General features: G+C 39.5%; 1 protein-coding gene across 1 annotated transcript in view; it reads left to right on the forward strand.

Annotated features, from left to right (window-relative positions):
- Positions 1-22,008, forward strand: part of LOC138968244 (C-Maf-inducing protein-like) — a 64,658-nt gene extending 42,650 nt beyond the window's left edge. Inside the window, exons 16-19 of the mRNA XM_070340806.1 lie at positions 538-732; positions 2,124-2,229; positions 4,782-4,852; positions 6,156-22,008. Of these exons, the coding sequence (XP_070196907.1) occupies positions 538-732; positions 2,124-2,229; positions 4,782-4,852; positions 6,156-6,209 (426 nt within the window). The 3' untranslated portion in view covers positions 6,210-22,008. The remainder of the gene's footprint in view (positions 1-537; positions 733-2,123; positions 2,230-4,781; positions 4,853-6,155) is intronic.
- Positions 22,009-22,262: the final 254 nt, after the last annotated feature.

The raw sequence follows: 22,262 nt of genomic DNA on the forward strand, positions 1-22,262 counted from the left end.
CTTTGATTGACGTTTTCTGTTTGTATTTTATTTAAAAACAAATTTTTTTTTAAATGTTCTTGCTGTGTATTACACACATTTTTGTTCCAGTTTCCTTTTCTTTTAACTTGTTCAATATCTAAGAATGATAATGGCAAACCATTTGTGAGTTTGTTTATTCCAAGCAAACTCTGTTATCATCAAGCTTTCTATAAGTCTACATTGCAAGAGAAAAGATTTTTAAAATTTATTTATTTAGCCCGTCTTGTCCTTGTAAACATTGTTTATGTATTGTGTGTGACAAGCAAATGATAAAATTTGTTGTTCGTACCAACAATCAGACAAGAAAATTGTATTATATTGCATTGCATTGCATTGCCTTGCCTTGTCTTGTCTTGTCTTGAAGCAGCAGGTATACAAGCTGCTGATTTTACAAGAAAAATCAGTCATACATGTAAAAAACACTCTTGTGCAAATAACAAGAGTTTCAGCCCATGAACGCAGAAGAAGAAGGAGACAAGAAAAATGTGATCTGATCATTGCTGTTTTCCACTCCAGCAACAGAAAGGCGGCCCAAAAAAGCTGACCCTGCCTTCCAAGTCGACGGACAATGACCTGGCCAAGATGCTGAGCTCGGGGTCGTTCGGCAACCTGGAGTGTCTGAGCCTAGCCTTCACGCAGGTCACCTCCAACTGCGCCCACGAGCTCATCAAGCTGCCCTCCCTCAGATATCTCAACCTCTGGTCCACTCAGGTCAGTGTACTACCTTTTGTGCTCAACTTTCTGAGTGCTGTGGTTGTAGAGCAAGTAATGGAGGCAATGATTGCTCACAACGCAAGACATTTGATATATTTCAGGCCAGTTAAAATTTCTAAAAAAAATTAATATTGTGTTAAAGACATTACCAGACTCAGCATGCACAAACTTTCCAAGCAACATTCACAAGTACGTCAACCTAACAGTCTTTTTAGTGGGCAGAAATACAAATAATGAGACAATGGACTCAGCTTAGTAGGCGGTGACTTCTCTACATTAAGCTGGCGAGAGCCAAAAGGACTCGAAGACTTTTGCATCAACATAATGATGATGAGGCTTATTTTTATCTATAATTAAACATTCCATACACTGACCTGTCTTGTTTTTACATTTAGTCAAGTTTTGACTATATTTTTTAACGTAGAGGGGGAATCGAGACGAGGGTCGTGGTGTATGTGTGTGCGTCTGTCTGTCTGTCTGTCTGTCTGTCTGTGCGTGTGTGTAGAGCGATTCAGACCAAACTACTGGACCGATCTTTATGAAATTTGACATGAGAGTTCCTGGGAATGATATCCCCGGACGTTTTTTTCTTTTTTTCGATAAATACCTTTGATGACGTCATATCCGGCTTTTTGTAAAAGTTGAGGCGGCATTGTCACACCCTCATTTTTCAATCAAATTGATTGATATTTTGGCCAAGCAATCTTCGACGAAGGCCGGACTTCGGTATTGCATTTCAGCTTGGTGGCTTAAAAATTAATTAATGACTTTGGTCATTAAAAATCTGAAAATTGTGAAGAAAAAAAAAAAATTTCAAAACGATCCAAATTTACGTTCATCTTATTCTTCATCATTTTCTGATTCCAAAAACATATAAATATGTTTTATTCGGATTAAAAACAAGCTCTGAAAATTAAAAATATAAAAATTATTATAAAAATAAAATTTCCAAAATCGATTTAAAAACAATTTCATCTTATTCCTTGTGGGTTCCTGATTCCAAAAACATACAGATGTGATATGTTTGGATTAAAAACACGCTCAGAAAGTTAAAAAGAATAGAGATAAAGAAAAGCGTGCTATCCTTCTCAGCGCAACTACTACCCCGCTCTTCTTGTCAATTTCACTGCCTTTGCATCGAGCGGTGGACTGACGATGCTACGAGTATACACGCTCTTGCTGTAAAAATGCAGTGAGTTCAGTTTCATTCTGTTAGTTCGACAGCTTGACTAAATGTTGTAATTTCGCCTTACGCGACTTGTTTATACTTAACATACATACATCTTGAATATTACAAGAGGGCAAAATCTAAGCTTGTGAGGTGAAAAATATTCTTTTTTTTTTATCATGTGCTGCTTTGGTTTTCATGTCTGTTCTGTCTTTTTCAGTTTGGCGATGTGGGGTTGCAGCTCATCTCGGAGCATTTGCAGAAATTGCAGGTGTTAAACCTGTGTGAGACGCCTGTCACTGACAAAGGGCTTGTCTCTCTGGCAGGTATGCTTTTTTAGTTTGAACTGATTGTGAGTTACAGAAAAAAATGTACTTTCTTTTTGATACCAAAACTGTCCAAGTCCACATGTCTACAACATAGACAAAGGGCGCATAACCTAGAAGTGCTTTAACCAGAATTTTACTGAGTTTTCTCCCTTCTTTCTGTCCCTTTGTTCATGATTATTTGTCTGAGCAAAATGTTATTGTTTTTAATTCCATCCCCATCTGTTTATATTGATTTAGTAGTGATGGAGTTATTGCATAAAGTAACACTTGGGTGTACATTTTCAAACCTCATGTATTCATGATTGCAGGAATATGTTCAGTTGACCTATGGTGTTTGAAAGTATTGCATCTGTAGACTTGTTAGTACATTTACATATTATATTATATTATACATGTACAGCAGTCCCTCTCATGAACGGACACCCTTGGGCCATAGCAAAACTGTCCGTACATTGCAGGTGTCCGGTCACGGGAGGGGTGACCACACCACCCCCTCCCCCATACACTCACACAGAGACACACAAACAACAGGATTGAGTCTATGCTAATCACTTCTTGTGGCTACTAAACAATAACAATAAACTCCTAATACTTCTTTAAACGTTCTGTAAAAATGATTTGTATGAAAAGTGTTGAAAAGAAGAGATAAAATAAATCCTCAAGGCAGTGAACACACTGACCATGCACTGACATACGAAAGCAGCCACACAAACACAGCACAGAGGAGCGTGTGCAGATGCTTTGCAAGAATAAGCTTGAAAACCAGTTTGAATAAATAGCAGCAGATAGAGCTGCATGTCATAATCATATAATTTGTTTTCTTCTTGTCTGGCTTTATTGACTGCATGCCGATCATGTGGCATGGCAGTGACTTTTCACTCTTCAGTCGGAAATACACTGTACATAACACAGCTCCCACTCTCCCTCACTAATGCCTACCCCAAGCCGTGACAACTGATGCTTTGAAATTGTGTGGAAGAGTACACCTCTCTATTTCTCTCCAATGCTCTTCCTGCTGACATGCAGTGACACCGGACACCCCACAGAGTTTAGCCAGCTACCCCTCCACCCCCCCCCCCCCTCCCTCTCTCTCACTCCCTCCAGTCATTTACTGTTTGGGGCTGTGGCCAGAGAGGCCAGCTGCACTGTTCACTCAGAGCAAAACCAGTTGTCGTAACTTTTGACAAAGCAAGACAACTGAAGGGTTCACAGATTAGGCAACCGACTCACTGGTCAAGGCTGAGGGGAAACAAGAGTATCTTGTCAATGAAAGAGGTTACACACAGACACACGATGCTGAGAACTGTGGCCGGTTTTTCACTCTCTTTCGCTCAGGATCTTCATCGACTGTGGTTTCTGTTGTTTACGTCCAACAGACAAGAATAAAGAGCACAGTGCAGTTTCATGTTGGCATCTTCACATGTACTCCACTCCTGACCAAAACTACACCCCCTCCTGATGGGTACACGTGCACTCAAGTTATTAGTGACTGTCATCACGCCATTGCGGCTGTGATCTTTGTACCAAGAGCCGGACTGCTCCGTTATTGATTTTATTGTGGTGAAACTTTGACGATGGTCTGTCCTACATTGGAGGTATGACCTGCTGTTGGGACCGAAAATTAGTGTCCGCGTCCACGTTTTGCAGGTGTCCGTTTAAGGGGGGCCACATATAGAAGGAAAACACTCCGTGCCGAGCAAATGTGTCCGTACATGTCAGATGTCCGCTCACGCCGGGGGCCGTACATTGCAGGGACTGCTGTACGTGTATATGTAAAACAGAAAAATACTCCAGAAATCTTTTGCTCTGTTTTTTTCAGGCATCAAAATATTTTATGAAAAAATACAGACAAAAGAAAAGTCATAGTGTTTTGTATTCACACACCCAAAGGTTTCAATCAATGAATCAATCAATGAGTCTTATATCGCGCATATTCCGTGGGTACAGTTCTAGGCGCTCTGCAGTGATGCCGTGTGAGATGAAATTTTATACGGCCAGTAGATTGCAGCCATTTCGGCGCATATTTACCTTTCACGGCCTATTATTCCAAGTCACACGGGTATAGGTAGACAATTATTAACTGTGCCTAAGCAATTTTGCCAGGAAAGACCCTTTTGTCAATCGTGGGATCTTTAACGTGCACACCCAATGTAGTGTACACGGGGGGAGGTTCGGACACCGAAGAGAGTCTGCACACAAAGTTGACTCTGTGAAATAAATTTCCGCCGAACCTGGGATTGAACTCACGCTGACAGCGGCCAACTGAATACAAATCCAGCGCGCTACCAACTGAGCTATATCCCCGCCCGATGAAAGGACATGTTAATAATTGTATAGGAGGGAGTGTGTGTGTGTGCTTTGGTCGTTTACATATCTATAACAAGAGTAGCCAAGCCACAATTTTCCATGCATAGTTTGTATTGTGTGGACAAGTAAATCATCTGTCTTATTTCCTGAGTTTAGCATTTCACTGTTAAACAGTACTAAGCTTATCTACTTGTCTTGTGTTTGTGTCTAATAGACTATGTTGTCTGTGTCTTTCCGTTCAGCCCTGAAGCATCTGCGGAAGCTGAATCTCAACAGCACGAGTCTCTCTGCTCTCACCTTCGAGGGTCTGAAGGTCAGTTGCTTTTTTCTGCACAGATATGTGTGAGGTACAATTCTGTTCTTGGCTTATCAGAGTAGGGGTGGGGTTTGTAGGAGTGAGTGTATACAAAAGAGGGAAAAGGTTTGTTGAAACAAAAAAAGTTACTTATGAGTTGGCGTTTTTAATTCACAAACTGTCATCACACCACAATCACTTTTACTTTTTAAATTCGCAAACTGTCATTACAGCTCAGTCGCTTGCACTTTTTGATTCACAAACTGTCATCACAGCTCAGTCACTTGCACTTTTTGATTCACAGTCACTTGCACTTTTTAATTCACAAACTGTCATCACAGCTCAGTCGCTTGCACTTGTTGATTCACAAACTGTCATCACAACACAGTCACTTGCACTTTTTAATTCACAAACTGTCATCACAGACACAGGTCAATCGCTTGCACTGTTTTAATTCACAAACTGTCGTCTCAGCACAGTGGCTACAGTCTACAAGATTGTTGTTGGGCTTAGTAGTTCCTCTGGAAGTTGGCAGAGTGAGTGTGTGAAGTGTTGATGACTGATTCTGCTTTATGTCCTTTCACGCAAAACTAGCCTATTGGAGACGTTGTGTGTTTAAACGCTGTCAGTGTGAATTGAAGTGTTTGTATTCTTTCCCTTAAATGTAGGCCATGAACGAATGGTTTTGAAGAAGTCTTGAGAAAGGATTTTTTCATTTTTCATTTTCATTACTTTATTGTCCCATCGCTGGGAAATTCGGGTCGCTTCCTCCCAGTGGAAAGCTAGCAGCAACGGAGTCGCGCTACCCAGGTGTCTGCGTGTTTAGGTGTATTCAGCCACCTGCACTTATGGCAGAATGACCAAGGTCTTTTACGTGCCATTGTGATGACACGGGGGTGGGACATGGCTTCCGTCTCTGGGTCTGCACATAAAGTTGACCCGTGTCCGTCCCGGCCCGAATTCGAACCTGCGACCTTTCGATCACAAGTCCAGTGCTCTACCACCTGAGCTACCGGGATACAATGGAACCCCCCTTTTAAGACCTAAATAAAATCTGAGAAAAATCAGGAGTGAAAACATGTATGTATGTCTTATAACATGGAGGTAAATTTACAGAGGAAAAGAACAACAAATCTAAAAAAAGCAAGTCTTAAAAGGGGGGAAGTCATGAATTGGGGGTTGCAAATTTACAGAGGAAATGAAAAAAAAAATGTGAAAAACAAGGTCTGAAAAAGGGGGAAGTCATGAATTGGGGGTTGTTAAAAGGGGGGTTCCACTGGGCTTGGTTCTCATAACCACTCTCTTTATTTCCCTCCCGCAGGAGAAGCTGCCTTCCTTACAGGAATGTGATGTGCGCTACACAGACGCCTGGTGATAAGGGACGTGGCCCCTTTCAACCGGCCTTCCTCTTCTATCATCGGCGTCTGCTCAGCTCTTGTCGTCGGGCGGCCCCGTCTCGCCACTCCAGCCTTCAACGTGCCTGGGAGAGAGTCCACTGCCGGTCAATACTGACCACCCTGGCCTCTCCCTCTCTCACTTTTCTACGTAATACTACTGCCCCCCCCACTGAGGACAATGCACCTATACTACGTACCGTCACTCGTTCCGTCTCTTGTGTTTTTTGTGTGGGTCACCGTGTTTCTTACCAGCTTTTCTTATCTGACTCATGGTTGGCTCCACCATCATAATTGTGGTCTTGGTTTCTTGACTTTTGTGTGTACTTGGCTGTTGTTGTTTTTCTCTCCCTTTACTTTTACTAACAGCCTGTCACAGTGAATGTAGACCTGTGGTCTACTTGTGTAGTGGGTTCTGTGTGAGTGTTCTACATTATTCATTACAGTGATGTGACTTTGGGTTTCTTCATGAGCGGGAACAATCATAACGTTGGGGGGGAGTATTGTGCCGTTGTCTGCTATTGGTAAATTTACCTGCTTTACCCCAGGAAAAGTTTAAACGCAAATATGATTTTCCCATTCTACTACATTATAAGGAGTTTATCTGTGGTATGCTCTCAGTTTCACAAACACAAGAGAGACTGGAATTTCTGTTTTGTGACAGTCAGTGTCATGGCACACTGTTGTAACAAGTGAGTGTCACGGCACAAGTCCTGACAGTGAAAGAGGGATTGATCATTGTGGAGATAAATGTAACGGTTTGCATCTTCCATCAAGGAATGACAAGCAGGATGGGAAATGTGTAAGTTGAATCTTATATTGTCTTAAACACGCTGTACAAAAGAACAATTCAACATTGGCAGAGGATGTAACTGAAGTGTGTGGCCTTCGGTATGTCAAGAGAGAAAGAAAATTGCGGTGGAGCAAAGCATCACTCTGGAGAGCGATCAAGTACTGCTCCAGTAATTGATATGAAACAGCACTGTGGCCTGGGTCAGCTTCCATTGTTCAAGGAATTCTTACACATACAGAGGTATCTGCCATGAAAGGACACCCTTGGGAACAGCCAACAATGAAAGGTTGCCCTTGGGAACAGCCAACAATGAAAGGGCACCCTTGGGAACAGCCAACAATGAAAGGTTGCCCTTGGGAACAGCCAACAATGAAAAGGCACCCTTGGGAACAGCCAACAATGAAAGGTTGCCCTTGGGAACAGCCAACAATGAAAGGGCACCCTTAGGAACAGCCAACAAAATGAAAGGTTGCCCTTGGGAACAGCCAACAATGAAAGGGCACCCTTAGGAACGGCCAACAATGAAAGGGCACCCTTGGGAACAGCCAACAATGAAAGGTTGCCCTTGGGAACAGCCAACAATGAAAGGGCACCCTTGGGAACAGCCAACAATGAAAGGGCACCCTTGGGAACAGCCAAAAATGAAAGGATGCCCTTGTGAACAGCCAACAATGAAAGGGCACCCTTGGGAACAGCCAACAATGAAAGGGCACCCTTGGGAACAGCCAACAATGAAAGGGCACCCTTGGGAACAGCCAAAAATGAAAGGGCACCCTTGGGAACAGCCAAAAGTGCCCCTACAATGCAGCTGGCCAACGTCAAGCAAGATAACAGACAGAGGGACAAGAGAAAGTGTCCTACAATGGGAGGTGTCCTCACATTGCTTGCACCACTGTATACAGGCAGGTGGATGGAGACTGTTGGTACATCAAGCTTTATGCTTTTCAATGCAAACTCTTTACCATAGAGTCATATGAAATATGGGATTTGTGATACAGATAGGTAAGACTCCACAATGGATTGTCATTGGTTTTTGTATGTGTGAGAGAGTGTTTGTTTTTTTGTGGTGGTTTGGTTGGATTTTTTTTTTTTTTTTTTTTTGCTGTTCGGAAAGAACCATCATGCTTAGTTTGGTTTGTCTTTCATTATTTGTTGCAATTAAAGAATTTATCTGTTTGGTTTGTTAATGGTTTATTTAAGCCAATGGCTGCTCTGTACATGGAAGTCAAGTCCTAGATTTGTAACAGGACTGTGAGTATGCATCACAGGAGCCATATGCTGACTGTGAATGCGATAGGTTAAGAGCGTGGTATTGGTGGTTGTGTCTGTTTTTGTTCCTTCTTGGGGGGAGAAAGGGAAGTTGACTTTGATTTTGTTTTTGCTGCTTGTTCCACATTTTTTTCATCCGTGTCTAATTGTGGCAGGTCCATCAACTGCATTTAAGCGTTTCAGACGCTAGCAATATGTTAGTGTCAGAATCTGGTTGTGCTGTCGCTGTCAAGCTGCTATGCTATGCTACATTTCTATTACTGTCCCCAGTATAAGTGACTATTTTGGGACATGACGTGGTTATGTGCTAAGAAAGTGTCTGACTAAGCTGATTGATAATGATAGAAAATATCATTTGTGTGAAGAATTGAAATTGGAGGGGAGTTAATTCCAGAGTTGCCATATTTGATGAAAAGAAATCTTTTTGTTTGTTTGTTATTGTTGTAAGTTATTATATTTTGTTTGTTTTGGATTCAACTTTCAGATTTTATGTAAGCAATGTTTATGCCTTAAAAAGTAAGTAACATTCGTAAAAATTTTTATCTACACAAATGATTCATTGAATTTCTTTGTAATCAGTGGAACTTGTTGCATTATTTTATAATGATTATTATCATCTTTATTAGTATAAATATCATCATTACTATTATTTCGGGAATCCTTTTTTAAAGAGTAAGAGTAAATTTCGTTATGGTGAAAGATCAGCAGCACTTTGTCTTTTTCCTTAAAATCTCTGTGATTGAGCTAAAGAATCAGAGTTATAAATGATATTTGTTGTAAGATCTGTATCCGGTTTTTGTTTTTATTTTGTGGTTATTGACCTGAATGAAGTTTTGAGTTTGCACTGTCATCAGCTTTAAGTTTTTGAAGCGCTGATCTGTTCTGAGGAAAGATGATGCTAAAATTTGTCCATAAGCTAAACAAGATGAAGAAAGACTTTTTTTTCCAATGTTTTCATTTGGATACTACTATTAAGTTTTTCAAAAACCTTCACCACAACATCATAGGACACTGTTATTTGTTTGTTTGTCAGCACCACATGTTCACATGGAAGCAGAGTTTATTTTCGTTGTGTTGTAAGTGTGTGTGTTTCTTGCTAGTCAGTATAGTGACTGTGAGGAGTTTATCATGGGCAGGTGTCAGACCAACGTTGGCGAGAGACGAGTGAATGCGGGACCAGACGATATTTTGTCAGCATTGTACCTGTCTGACTGTCAACCAGCTTATTAGTGCCATGATGCACAAAAAAGAAAATCGGACAGCACTGTGTTGTGGCTTTGTGCATTTTTCTGTGAGGTCTGCTGCAAGACAGGTGGTCTGAAGTGTCGTTTTTTGTGCTCATCTGTGAGCAGTGCTTGTGATTCTGTAAACAGCACGCCAAGCGTACTATGGAAAGCTTTAAATTGGTAAAGATAGCACGTGCAAATGTACTTCTGGTGTCATTTTCATTGTTTGGTGTCAGTGAAACGACTGACTTTTGAGCCCAACCGTGTACGTTGGAAAGCTTCGAACAGTAGAGCAAAGTTGGCACATACACGTACATACATCTGGTGTCCTTTTCACTGTTTGGTGTCTACAAAAATACAGATTTGCTGAACAGCACTGCAGTCTGTTGATACTTGTATACCTGCTTGCTTCACTTAGCACCACTGGCAATCATCATGGGATCATGGCTGCGAGTCTGACAATCATATGCACCATGTACCGCTCAGACCAAAAAAGGTATTACCGCTTGTGACTTGAAGGGGAGGAGAGAGATTCAGAGAGTTGATATTATAGAGAGTGTGGAAGCTACAATTCAAAATGAGAGACTACCAGTACTTCTTGTACCAGACACACAAACACAAAAGCATTCTTCGTGAGGTAGCTCCTTTTTGGTGCTAAAGGAGCTTTAGCACTGGACGTTGTAGTTTTGTTTGTGTGGAATGAACATTGTGCTGAAGCAATCATTGTTTGATGGTGTCATTGTGTCATGGTTTTCAATCACTTGGAGTCGCTGCCTGCCAAGTCGATGTACGCAAGATTGTGCCTGCTTTGTTTTGTGCGCTTGCCTAAATTGCTTTAATTTTGTATGTTTGTGTTTGTTTGAGTATTTGTTTGTAAAACAGAGATGGGAGGGTTAGTTCCTGCACTTGATTATATTTTTCGTTTGTGTGGAAGATATGAAATTGCTATCTGTGGATGTGTGCGTATAATGTATTCATCCCCTTTATTTATCATGTTATTCAGCCAGCATTACCCTCTCAATGGAGGAGTTTCTCTTCATCTTCATCTCCAACTCTCTATCTCTTTCTCCTCCTTTCCTGTACATCCTCTTCCTACTATCTCCACAAGGATTTTAACTTAATTAAGCATTTTTTCCTTAATAGTTTTGTAAAATGGTGGTGCATTTACGACAGGTCAGATTGCATGCATTCCTTATAAAGCTTGGATGATTTTGATGTGTACTTCATTTCTTTTGGTGTACTGTACGTCTGGTTTGCTTCTTTTGGTTTTACCTTTGTTTAGCAATCGGAGATCATTTGTTAAAAATACAGTTTTTGTAACAGGGTTCGTACAGGTCATGGAAAACCTGGAAAGTCATGGAATTTGATTTTTAATTTTCCAGGCCTGGAAAGTCATGGAATTTCAATTCAAGTCATGGAAAGTCATGGAATTTAACAAAATTAAGAAAGAAAAAAAAAATTAACCTTTAGCACGCCAGCGTCTATTTTTGTCGCCCAGCCATTACCCCCCCCCCCCCCCCCCCCCTTTGCCAACCAGCAGCGATTTGCGTCGCCAGCACAAGGCTTGTTCGTATGACCAACTTCTCGTTCGTATTTGCATACGAGAATAACGGTATTTTTAACGGCACTTGAGCCAAAGCGAGGCTCACTTCCTTCCGTTATCTCGTCGTGTCGTCTGCGCTGCACTTGAGTCGGTTTCGTCGAAGTTTTCTGCTTTTGTTTTTGCATCGATAAAGTACTTTAGCGCTTCGACAAGCAAGATGGAGGATGATGAGTTTGAAACTTTCTTTCGAGTTGTTTCTTGACAACAAAAAGTATGCGGAATTGGAACGAATTACCAAGGAAGATCTTCGCAATGAACTGTGTATCGCTGTGAAAAAATGACAGTTCGTCAAGTCACAGTGACGGTTACGAAACGGAATTTACGAAAGTGCAGATGGATACAAACAGTGGCTGGTCCAGTTTAGTGAAATGACAGGACCAGCAAACATTACCGATAATCTGACTGCGTAGCAAATGCTTGACTTGCTTGTCGAAGAGACACTGCGTAGAAACTGACTCAAATTCAGTGCAAAGCAAGCCAGTGTCAAAACTGGCAGTGACAAGACGTAAAAAGTTTGCGTGTTCGGAAATGGCGACATGTGGATCTAGTCATGGAAAATGTTATTGAGGCTCATGGAAAGTCATGGAAAAGTCATGGAATTTTGTTTCTAAAAACCAGTGGGGACCCTGTGTAAGTATAATCTGTTGGGATTTAAAAATCAGTTTCTGCTCGTAACTAAGTGATGATTCTGTACGCCCTCACAGCTCTGCTTATGCTGATACTTGTACGCATGTTTGTGGAAAGTAATTATAAGGTGAAAAGGATCCATTGCGTAGTAGCGAATTTAGGAAACATTGATGTGTTAAACTTTGGCGTTGTAAATTCATCAAAGTTTTTCTGCTGCAATCTAAGCCCCTGAATTTGCATAACCTGCTCTTTTAGCATAAAAAGTCATTTGCATGGCCATATGAGTTACGGAATGGTTAAGAAGGAAAACATTTGCGCAGCCATTTCGACATCGAAAGTGACAGCTATAAAAGGGAGACAAAAATGGCAGCCGAAAGCATGCTTTTTGTTCGACCAATGACACACCAAATTATGGCATATATGCCCAATTTTGGAGCTTAATTCTGTCTAGAGAAAATCATTGCATTGATGAAAGTGACTTCTGTCATGTATTAGGCAATCATGGCACTGGATTGTGAGCTTTGAATTTACAGCGCTACAGTTTAAGATATCGGTCAATATTTGTGTTGCCAAATACCACTGCCTTTGTCGGAAGTCTCGTTGAGTTGAAGAGTAGGTGTCTTAATGTGATAGACTGACAAATCATTCAAAGGATACTTTTAAATTTCAAAGTTTTTGCTTTCAGAAGTTATGTTATCTTGAAATGCAAAAAGTGGTAATATGTCATTCATGCAGTGTGTCACAGTGTAGCAATGTCAAGTTTCTCGTTGCTGCATAAGTCGTAATTGGTATGGAGTATAAACATATATTTAAGAAAAGGTGCATTGATGATACAATTATCTATATGATCTTTGACTCGTATATTAATTGTTGTCCCTTTTTTGGGGGCCTATGCTTCCAAGGTGAAGACTGAAGAAGAATGCGTTTGGGCTAGCGTAGCTATAGAGGCTGCCTTTGTGATGGTTTTACTGGAAGGTAAAGGATTATGATTGTTTGTGCCAAAAGGGAGTGTGTTTTTGTGATATTTCCTCCCCGACCTCCACACACTCGGCCCGGCCCCCCTTCCCCTTCTCTCATCCCCACTGTAGTGCCGAAGACAAACAGACATGCACACACACACATACTCACACACACACACGCGCGCGTGCGCACATACATTCCAACTTCCCTATTGACAGAACATAATATACCAGCGGTTTGAGAGCCAAACTTCACAAAGCAGGATCTGGGATAAATGATGTGTGTTGCTGTCTTTTCTGTTTCTTTTTGTTAATTTCAGTTTTACTTTTAAAAGGAAATATGTAAATTTGTCAATACTTTGTAGCAATGGTACTGGTAGTGAAAAAAATTTAAAGTGGTAGGTTTCTTTGGTCAGAATCCCATATTGTTCCACTGCCTTATTCAAGTAATTGCACTTTTTGTATGACTAATTTGAAGAACAGAAGAAAACTAAGTTGACCATTTTATGCATGCTTTTACGTTATTTCAGCAGAGTTTGAGAGGAGATATTTCATCTTCATTCTTCATTGCTTTATGTAGTGTAGTTCATAGCATCAGTCTGTTTTTGCATCTTTTAATTATTTATATATATATACCGGTATATATATGGGCAAGCAGGTACTATCTGGTTGATCCAGGCAATGTGTATGTGTTAGTGTCTGCTTTTAATGTTCTGCCATTACTGAGACTGATGTATGCGCTGTATTGTGGATACTAATTTGTACATTGAAATTAATTTATTTGTCGTTCACTTCACCATTTTGTTTGTATGATGCATCCAATGCTGCCAATTTGTGTGTTGTTTTCAATTTCAATTTATGTTCTTTATCTATAACATAGAAGTTATAATTTCCGTCTTGTCCCCAAGTTTTTGTGCTGAGTATAGTATAACTTTTGACTGTCTTCGATGTTAACGTTGTTACATGGGAGAGCTCTGAGTTTTGAAGGGGGTTGCTTATTCCCTCTGGTAATGTTTTTGTGTTGATTTAAGTGTTGGAGTTGTTGGCTGTTGTGATTTGACTTTGTGTCATTCTGTCATGAAAAATGTGTGTCTTTTTCTGTGTCCGTAAGTGTTCTGTGCAGTTAAGCACACAGTCAAAAACACTTAACGTCCCTGCAAATATTCAAGCTATGTGCTTGGTGTTTCGTATGAGAATTGTACAGATGATCGCATTGTAGAATTGTGAATTGAATTGAAGTGCACTTTTCTCAACATGCACAGTTTTGACCATGATGTCTTTTAATGATTGAATTTTAGGCATGAATTTAGTGAAGGCCAAGATATCTGTCTAGTCGCCTTTTTTAGTTTGTATGGGGGGTACTTTGGAGATGGCGGGGTTTGTGGTTGTTTAATTACATTTCTTTTAACACTATTGTGACTAGCACTGCCACGGCGTTAACGTCCTGCCTGCCCAAGCTTGCCACCAAGAAACTTCCCAAAAATCAGTAACTGTAAAGAAATCTGTCTAGCAAGCTTGAATTAAGTCCAATCACCACCAAATTTTGTGTACTAATTCAAAAATGGATGCCCAGTTCAGTCGTGCTATTTATAAGTTTGTCACGCGATTTGTTTTAGCAAAGGGGGGTGAAAGGGGGGTGAAAGGGGGATAATTTGTGTTTTTTAACGTTTTTTTGTGTGTGTTTTATTTTCCACTGCTTTTTTTAAAAGTTATTTTTTAACAGAAAGTATTATTAATAATGTTATAACCAAACAAGGTGTAAAACCTATGAATTAGCTGAAATATTGTTAACATTGTACACAGAAATAAGGAGACAGTACAAAGAAAAAAACAAGCAAATCACGCATTCACTCACAGCATCCTGACTCAAATGAAACAAAACTGTAACACTCACCAAATGATGTCTAGGTAATCCATATTGAATATAAGTCCCATTTTCACAACAAAGTACCAACTGTCCACCTATGAACAATTCCAAAAGGATTTGAAGGCTCCAGCCATCCATTGTTATCAGTGCTGCCACGCCCCCATAGCTCCTGCACGATTCCGAGATACATGTTCGTCTAGCAGTATCACCCCCAACCACGTGTAGTTGCCGACTCGTACTAGCAACAACGGGACTGTTTCTTCCTCAATATCACTGCTATTATCGCTTTCTTGAGGCTAAAACGACACGATGTATCATGATCTACAGGATCCTCAAGATCCAACATCCGGAGAATCTCCTCCCGTGACAAGGCTCGCCTTCGATTCATTTTTTTTGTTCGAAAACACCACGCAAATCTGCATTAATTTGATCAAGCCGGAAGAGAAAACCACGTGTATCAAGGGAAACAACTCAATTTACTGCAAGCTTCAAAAACCGGGAAGCAATCACGAGTCGTGTACCTTGTATGTCTAATACTAAAATAGTCACTTCCCGTCCGTGGGCGTTGCAGCGCTATTACTAATATAGTCACCTCCCGTCACGAAAGTGTTAACAGTGAAATGAATGGTTTTAACAGCTTAAATCAGCTATCGTCACTTAAAAAAAAAAAAAAATTCTTGCATATTGATATAGGCAGTATAAAAACTAATTTTTTTGGTCTTGGATTATACTCCTGTTGATCTTCCCACAGGTAGTTTAATTTTGATCTGATATTAGTTTTCTCAAGTAGGACATGAAGGTGAAAACGCTTACAGATCCATATTTTATTCTCTTTACTCATGTGATCTTTGAGTTTGACATGGAATTTACTGGGAATATGTGGTCTGGAGGGAGGGATTAGGTGGGACTGTTTATTTTAACACACACTCCTTTTAGAAACAGTTTGGCTGACCATCTCAGATCTGGGGAGGCTTTTACATGGGGTAAGACCATCCCTCCACTTGGTCACAAAATTACCAGTGGTGCTCTGAGTGCAGTGGGAATTTTTTTTATGAATTAATTTTGTAAAAGCCGCTTGTGGATTTTTAAGAAAGAAATTCATCTAAAACTTGTAAGTCACCACAACAAGCAGTCTAGTCAGGGTGTGGATTTTTAGTAATAGACAATGTTCGGAAATAACTCTTGTCAGGATTTGCAAGCGTTGTGGAGGAGTTGCGCTCTGATTTAGGATGAAAAACAGTAGCAGATGGTCTACCAGTTAAAGCCATGATCACATTGAACTACTGACTCTGATGTGTATGTTATGCAGTGTCCACTCAATATGATGCCTAATTGTCTTTTGAAAATATGCACATGGGAGCCACGATTCACTGGCGATGGCCTGCAGTGATCTCTAAGCACGCATGTTTCCCAAACTTCCGTGACCTCAAGGAAACTCACATGACCTCAGGCAAAACACGTTGTGAGCTATATCGCTCGGGGCAAGCCGCAACAAATCGTAAACTTCAATGTGTATATTTTTGAAAGAAATGGGGTCAAGCGGACAGTCAGTTATTCATTGCGATTGTGGTTTTAACTGGTCGACCACTTGTTATTGTTTGTATTTATGTTATTGTTTGTCACCCTAAAGTGGGGCACCCCCCGCGGGTTAGGGGGAGTCCCATATTGGTTGGGACGAGAAAGAATTTACCCGATGCTCCCCAGCATGTCGTAAGAGGCGACAAACGGATTCTGTTTCTCCTTTTACCCTTGTTAAGTGTTTCTTGTATAGAATATAGTCAATTTTTGTAAAGATTTTAGTCAAGCAGTATGTAAGAAATGTTAAGTCCTTTGTACTGGAAACTTGCATTCTCCCAGTAAGGTAATATATTGTACTACGTTGCAAGCCCCTGGAGCAAATTTTTGATTGGTGCTTTTGTGAACAAGAAACAATTGACAAGTGGCTCTATCCCATCTTCCCCCTTTCCCCGTCGCGATATAACCCTTCGTGGTTGAAAACGACGTTAAACACCAAATAAAGAAAAAAAGAAAGTTGCAAGCCCCTGGAGCAAATTTTTGATTAGTGCTTTTGTGAACAAGAAACAATTGACAAGTGGCTCTATCCCATCTCCCCCCTTCCCCCGTCGCGATATAACCTTCGTGGTTGAAAACGATGTTAAACACCAAATAAAGAAAGAAAGTAAAGTGGGGCCCAACTCTTCCGCAACGCTTTAAAATCCTGACAGAGTTATTTCCAGAATTGTGATCAAGTGGAAGGAGGTCTTATTCCGTGTAACAGTCTGGCCAGACTTGAGATGGTGAGCAGCTGAGTACCAAAATCAAATTGAGTATATCATTATCTGCATGTAAGGGTGTATCATTCATTCATTCATTCCATTAATATTTCAGTCAGATTTGTTTGAGTTAACATCCTCTTAAAACTCAACTCAAACTTTGTGTTCAATCCCCTAGTCATCAGTTTTGAAAAGACATTGTCAATCAAAAGCTAGTGTTATACAAAAGAGCTTTGTTTTCTCAGCTTGTCAAAGGAATGAAGTGAACTTGTTGACAAAACATCGGACTTCATGGATTTTCAAACACAAAAATAAGTTTTTACCAACCAACAAGATTGTATTTGTATAAGACGGTCGGCAGGATATCAAAACGAAATCTTTCGACTTGTTGTCCTGTGGGGCTTTGACACTTCCATGAAATGCTCAGTCAGTTGAACAGTCTAACCTGTCACAAATGACCACCTAAGGGACCGACCAATAATGGTTGTTATAGACATGTGGTCGCTATGGAATTTAGAAAGGTAAATTATATTGAAAAAAATCACTGGTCAGGGAACCTGTAGGGTGGTTGGTGTGGGCAGGTGGTTATTGTTGGGAGGTGGTCGCCAAGGCAGGTTCGACTATCAGGTAATTCAAATTGTAATTTCAGATTCATAATAGTGTGTCTGTGAACTAGAAACTGTTCTGAATGGTCAATTCTATGTGTTGTTTCAGTGTTATTATTATGTTTTGTGCCTAGGTTTTCAATGAAATGTGACATTAATGGTCTGTTCGTCTGTCCTGCAATGATCAAGACTGCACTGGATGTGGTTGGCCTCAGTCGTTTCAAGTTTTTGGATGTTGCAAACACGCTCAACTTCGTTTTACTGCACACGTTATTGTACATGTACATGTATTTGAACGTTCATTACAATCAATTTTTGTCTGTGCTTTGCAAGTTTCTAGTCAGATATAAAAGCATCTCTTTCGAGTTTCTGTGACCCATGCTACATGTGCTTCATCTCATTTTCTAATGCGAATAACTCTACCATTCTCACCAGTTACATATTTTCATCTGTTTTTGTGTCCAACAGTGTATGGGTTATCTCTTGATCTTGACTTTACACTCTCATTTGTGCACCTTGTTTGCATTTTTATCAACCTGTGCTATTAATTGTCTTAATTTGTTATTAACTTTTTATTGCTGCTATTTTGAAAATGAACTTGTACCGCATTGTTCGTGTGTACTTTGGGCGTTTTGCACTGACTGGTATCCTCACTGTCAAAGAGACTGTTAAAAAAAAGATGCTATTTATATTGATTTCATGACTGGTTCTTGTATAGACTTCAGTTTTGCTTGCTGTACTGTTTTGGCAGTAAACACGGGCACTTTGATGACGGGTTTAATTTAGTCTCCTAGTTTTAATAACTCATTTCAGTGAATCCTGTTTCTGATTCTTCACCTCCAACTGATTAGCCTTTTATTGATTATTATATTCGATCTGTCTTTGATTTCTGATAAACTGATGTACAACCTCATGGGTTTCTTTAGAAAAAACATGTTTCCTTGATTTTTGATACAATCTCTCTGCAGTCTTTTGTTCTTTGGAACATGTAGTACTTAACATGCATTCTTGTATCAGTTCATGTCAGTGTTAACAATAATTATTGCAATGCATATCTGTGTTGAAAGCTATTTTTCTATACTAATGTCAACATAGTTAGTCTTGAGAACAGTGAATACCAAACATGCAGTGAAAAATTGTGGTACTTTTCGGGTTAGGGGGAAGAATTTACCCGATGCTCCCCAGCATGTCGTAAGAGGCGACTAACGGATTCTGTTTCTCCTTTTACCCTTGTTAAGTGTTTCTTGTATAGAATATAGTCATTTTTTGTCAAGATTTTAGTCAAGCAGTATGTAAGAAATGTTAAGTCCTTTGTACTGGAAACTTGCATTCTAATATATTGTACTACATTGCAAGCCCCTGGAGCAAATTTTTGATTAGTGCTTTTGTGAACAAGAAACAATTGACAAGTGGCTCTATCACATCTCCCCCTTTCCCCGTCGCGATATAACTTTCGTGGTTGAAAACGACGTTAAACACCAAATAAAGAAAGAAAGTTTTCGGGGGGGGATGATAAAATTTTAAATGATTTTAGGCAAGCATGGACAAGTAACAGTGTGCATAAAAACTGAGATACAGATGAGGTTTTTATATAACGGTGTCAAGTTTTCATGGGTTGTGGAAGTGTTGCTTTCCTTTTTTCCCCCCGAAGAAACACTGAGGTGTGACAATTATAGCTGAGCCCACATGTGGATGAAATACTACAAGTAGGCAACATTGTTCATTGGCTCTATCGACGCCCGTTTTTAACCACTTGCTTCCCTTTATATGATAAACCGTCCATAGATCGTCGTTCTCCCGAACTAACTCCTTAGTATGTCATCAAGAATAGAGGATTTTTGGATATCCTTTCATGCGCCTTTCTGCGATTGGTCAATGCATTTCTTATCAATAATGTCAGTCTCGCTTGAAATTATCGCTACTTGATATTGCTTTCCAAACTTATACGAAGTGACCGGGAGCGTAGGGTCAGTTGCTGAACTAGCCCCGAACAGTGAGATATGGAGAACAGTACACAAATACGAACGGAGAGACTCGGAAACTCGAGTCACCGAGTCGTCACCACGCTCGAGAACTCAAGTGTAATATTTAAAGTTAAAATCTCCCTCGACTACAGTGCGACAAAATAGCTCAGTCTGTAGAGTCCCCGATTGACGGCGCGCTAGTCTTTACTTTTGTGGTCCCGGGTTCGATTCGCTTCGAAGGCAATTTAATTTTTATTTTCTTCTGAACTCGTAATTCTTTTATTTTATTCATTTGCTTCATTCCAAACGGTTTTCAACTTTTTCTTGTTTTCTTAACTCCATAGTTTTTACATTTAGTCAAGTTTTGATTAAATGTTTTAACATAGAGGGGGAATCGAGACGAGGGTCGTGGTGTATGTGTGAGTGTGTGTCTGTGCGTGTGTGTAGAACGATTCAGACTAAACTACTGGACCGATCTTTATGAAATTTTACATGAGAGTTCCTGGGTATGAAATCCCCAGACGGTTTTTTCATTTTTTCGATAAATGTCTTTTCTGACGTCATATCCGGCATTTTGTAAAAGTTGAGGCGGCACTGTCACACCTTCATTTTTCAATCAAATTGATTGAAATTTTGGCCAAGCAATCTTCGACGAAGGCCGGACTTCGGTATTGCATTTCAGCATGGAGGCTTAAAAATTAATTTATGACTTTGGTCATTAAAAATCTGAAAATTGTAATTAAAATTATTTTTTTATAAAATGATTCAAAATTACGTTTATTTTATTCTTCATCATGTTCTGATTCCAAAAACATATAAATATGTTATATTCGGATTAAAAACAAGCTCTGAAAATTAAAAATATAAAAATTATGATTAAAATTAAATTTCCGAAATCGTTTTAAAAACAATTTCATCTTATTCCTTGTCGGTTCCTGATTCCAAAAACATATAGATATGATATGTTTGGATTAAAAACATGCTCAGAAAGTTAAAATGAAGAGAGGTACAGTAAAGCGTGCTATGCATATGCAGCACAGCGCAACCGCTACCGCGCTGAACAGGCTCGTCACTTTCACTGCCTTTTGCACTAGCGGCGGACTACGGTCATTGTGAAAAAATGCAGTGCGTTAAGTTTCATTCTGTGAGTTCCACAGCTAGACTAAATGTAGTAATTTCGCCTTACGCGACTTGTTTTATTTTTATTTATCCCAAAGATTTTGAGTCGTGTATTGAAAATCGAATATAGTGCATGAGTGCCATATTTTGAACAGCTTTCCCACAATCCTGTATTCTATTTTTAGTAATGGATATTCCCAAGGAAAGATCAAAGGGCATATGTATCATCACATGTCGACTGCTGGTAATAGTACTTAGCTGCTCTTATTATGATAGGCTTCTGCTGAGCCCCAATGCTTCTTTGGAAAAGCAAGGGAAAGCAACTCTACCACAACCCATAAAACCCTGACAGACTTATTTCCGGAATTCATCTATTATCCTTTAAAGAAGACTAGATCTCCTTTTTTAACCAGTGATAAACAATTAAGTGCATTGAGAACAAAACACAAAACAGACATATTAGATATTGTGAATTTGTGAAGCCTGATATGAATTGGGCAAAGTCGACTTCTGAAGCTCACTGCAACCAACTTTGGCTTCACGAAGTCAACTTCGGGCTACATTACAGACAGGTGGTCTAAGGCTTTGTTGGGAAAGAAAGGTTAAGAATTGGAATGGTAGGGAACTTTGCTTCTTTTAAATTTAAAAAGATGATGGTGCAGAACACTGCAAATGGTCCTATTTCTTTGACTTGCCATTTTAAAACTAATTGTTGTTGAGATTTTTGATTTGCACAATTTGTTTCATCCCCTTAATCATTTTGTATGCAATGATAATGCACAGCACATTTTGCTTCTGAATTTATTGAATATATTGTGCTGATGTGCTGCTCGTGAATTTCAGTCCAAAAATGAGTTCCTCAAGCCAAAATTGAAGAGGGGAAAAGGCATTAAATAAAAGTCTTAGCACCAAGAAATTCAGAAAACTGTTAAATTTGGCTATGTGTAAAAGTACCCTCTTCAGCTACAAGATTTTTATTTTATTTTATTCATTCATTATTTTATTTTTCATGTTTTTGTTTCTTGAGATGAGGAATCAAGCCTTTAGTGGAGAGAATTCACTGAATCATAGAGAAAAAAAAGAACTGCAATTTTCAAAGTTTCTCAATATCAGATTCACAGATGGAAAATCTGGACAAAAAAGTATGTTATGAGTGAAGATAAACGTTCAAGCTATTTAGGTAATGTAAGTGTTTGAAGCTAAATTCCACAGAGTTAACCTGACAGAGAAGATAATCAGTTTCACAATAAAAATGGCTGACTTTGAACCTTTCAGGTAATCGGTATAGGCTGTTACTTGTCAGTGCCAGATATTTCCATACCATATATCTGTTTGAGGCAGTTTTGTTTTTCAAACAAACATCATTAAAGGCTTGCTTTAACCCAAAATTTACAGGAAAACCTTTCATTAAACTTTGTAATTACAGTTTACAATTATTTTATTGTTGGCGTTCTTTTCTAAACAGTAAATTTGAATTTTTTTAGGTGGCTTACTGACTATGATTATAAACGGTGCTGAATATCTCATAAAGAAAGTAAGGGTTCCATTTCTAAATGAAGTACTACATCATTCTGTTCTTATCATTGCACAGTTTACAAGGGACATCTTTTCTCATAACGCCATGTGAATCATATGCATTAACTATCATATTCTGTCTCGTGTTTCTTGCGTTACGCTGTCGTTCATGTGTATTTCTTGTTCTGTGCAGTGATACTAACATATTCATATT

The sequence above is a fragment of the Littorina saxatilis genome, linkage group LG1, assembly GCF_037325665.1.
Source record: "Littorina saxatilis isolate snail1 linkage group LG1, US_GU_Lsax_2.0, whole genome shotgun sequence".
Classification (NCBI taxonomy): domain Eukaryota; kingdom Metazoa; phylum Mollusca; class Gastropoda; order Littorinimorpha; family Littorinidae; genus Littorina; species Littorina saxatilis.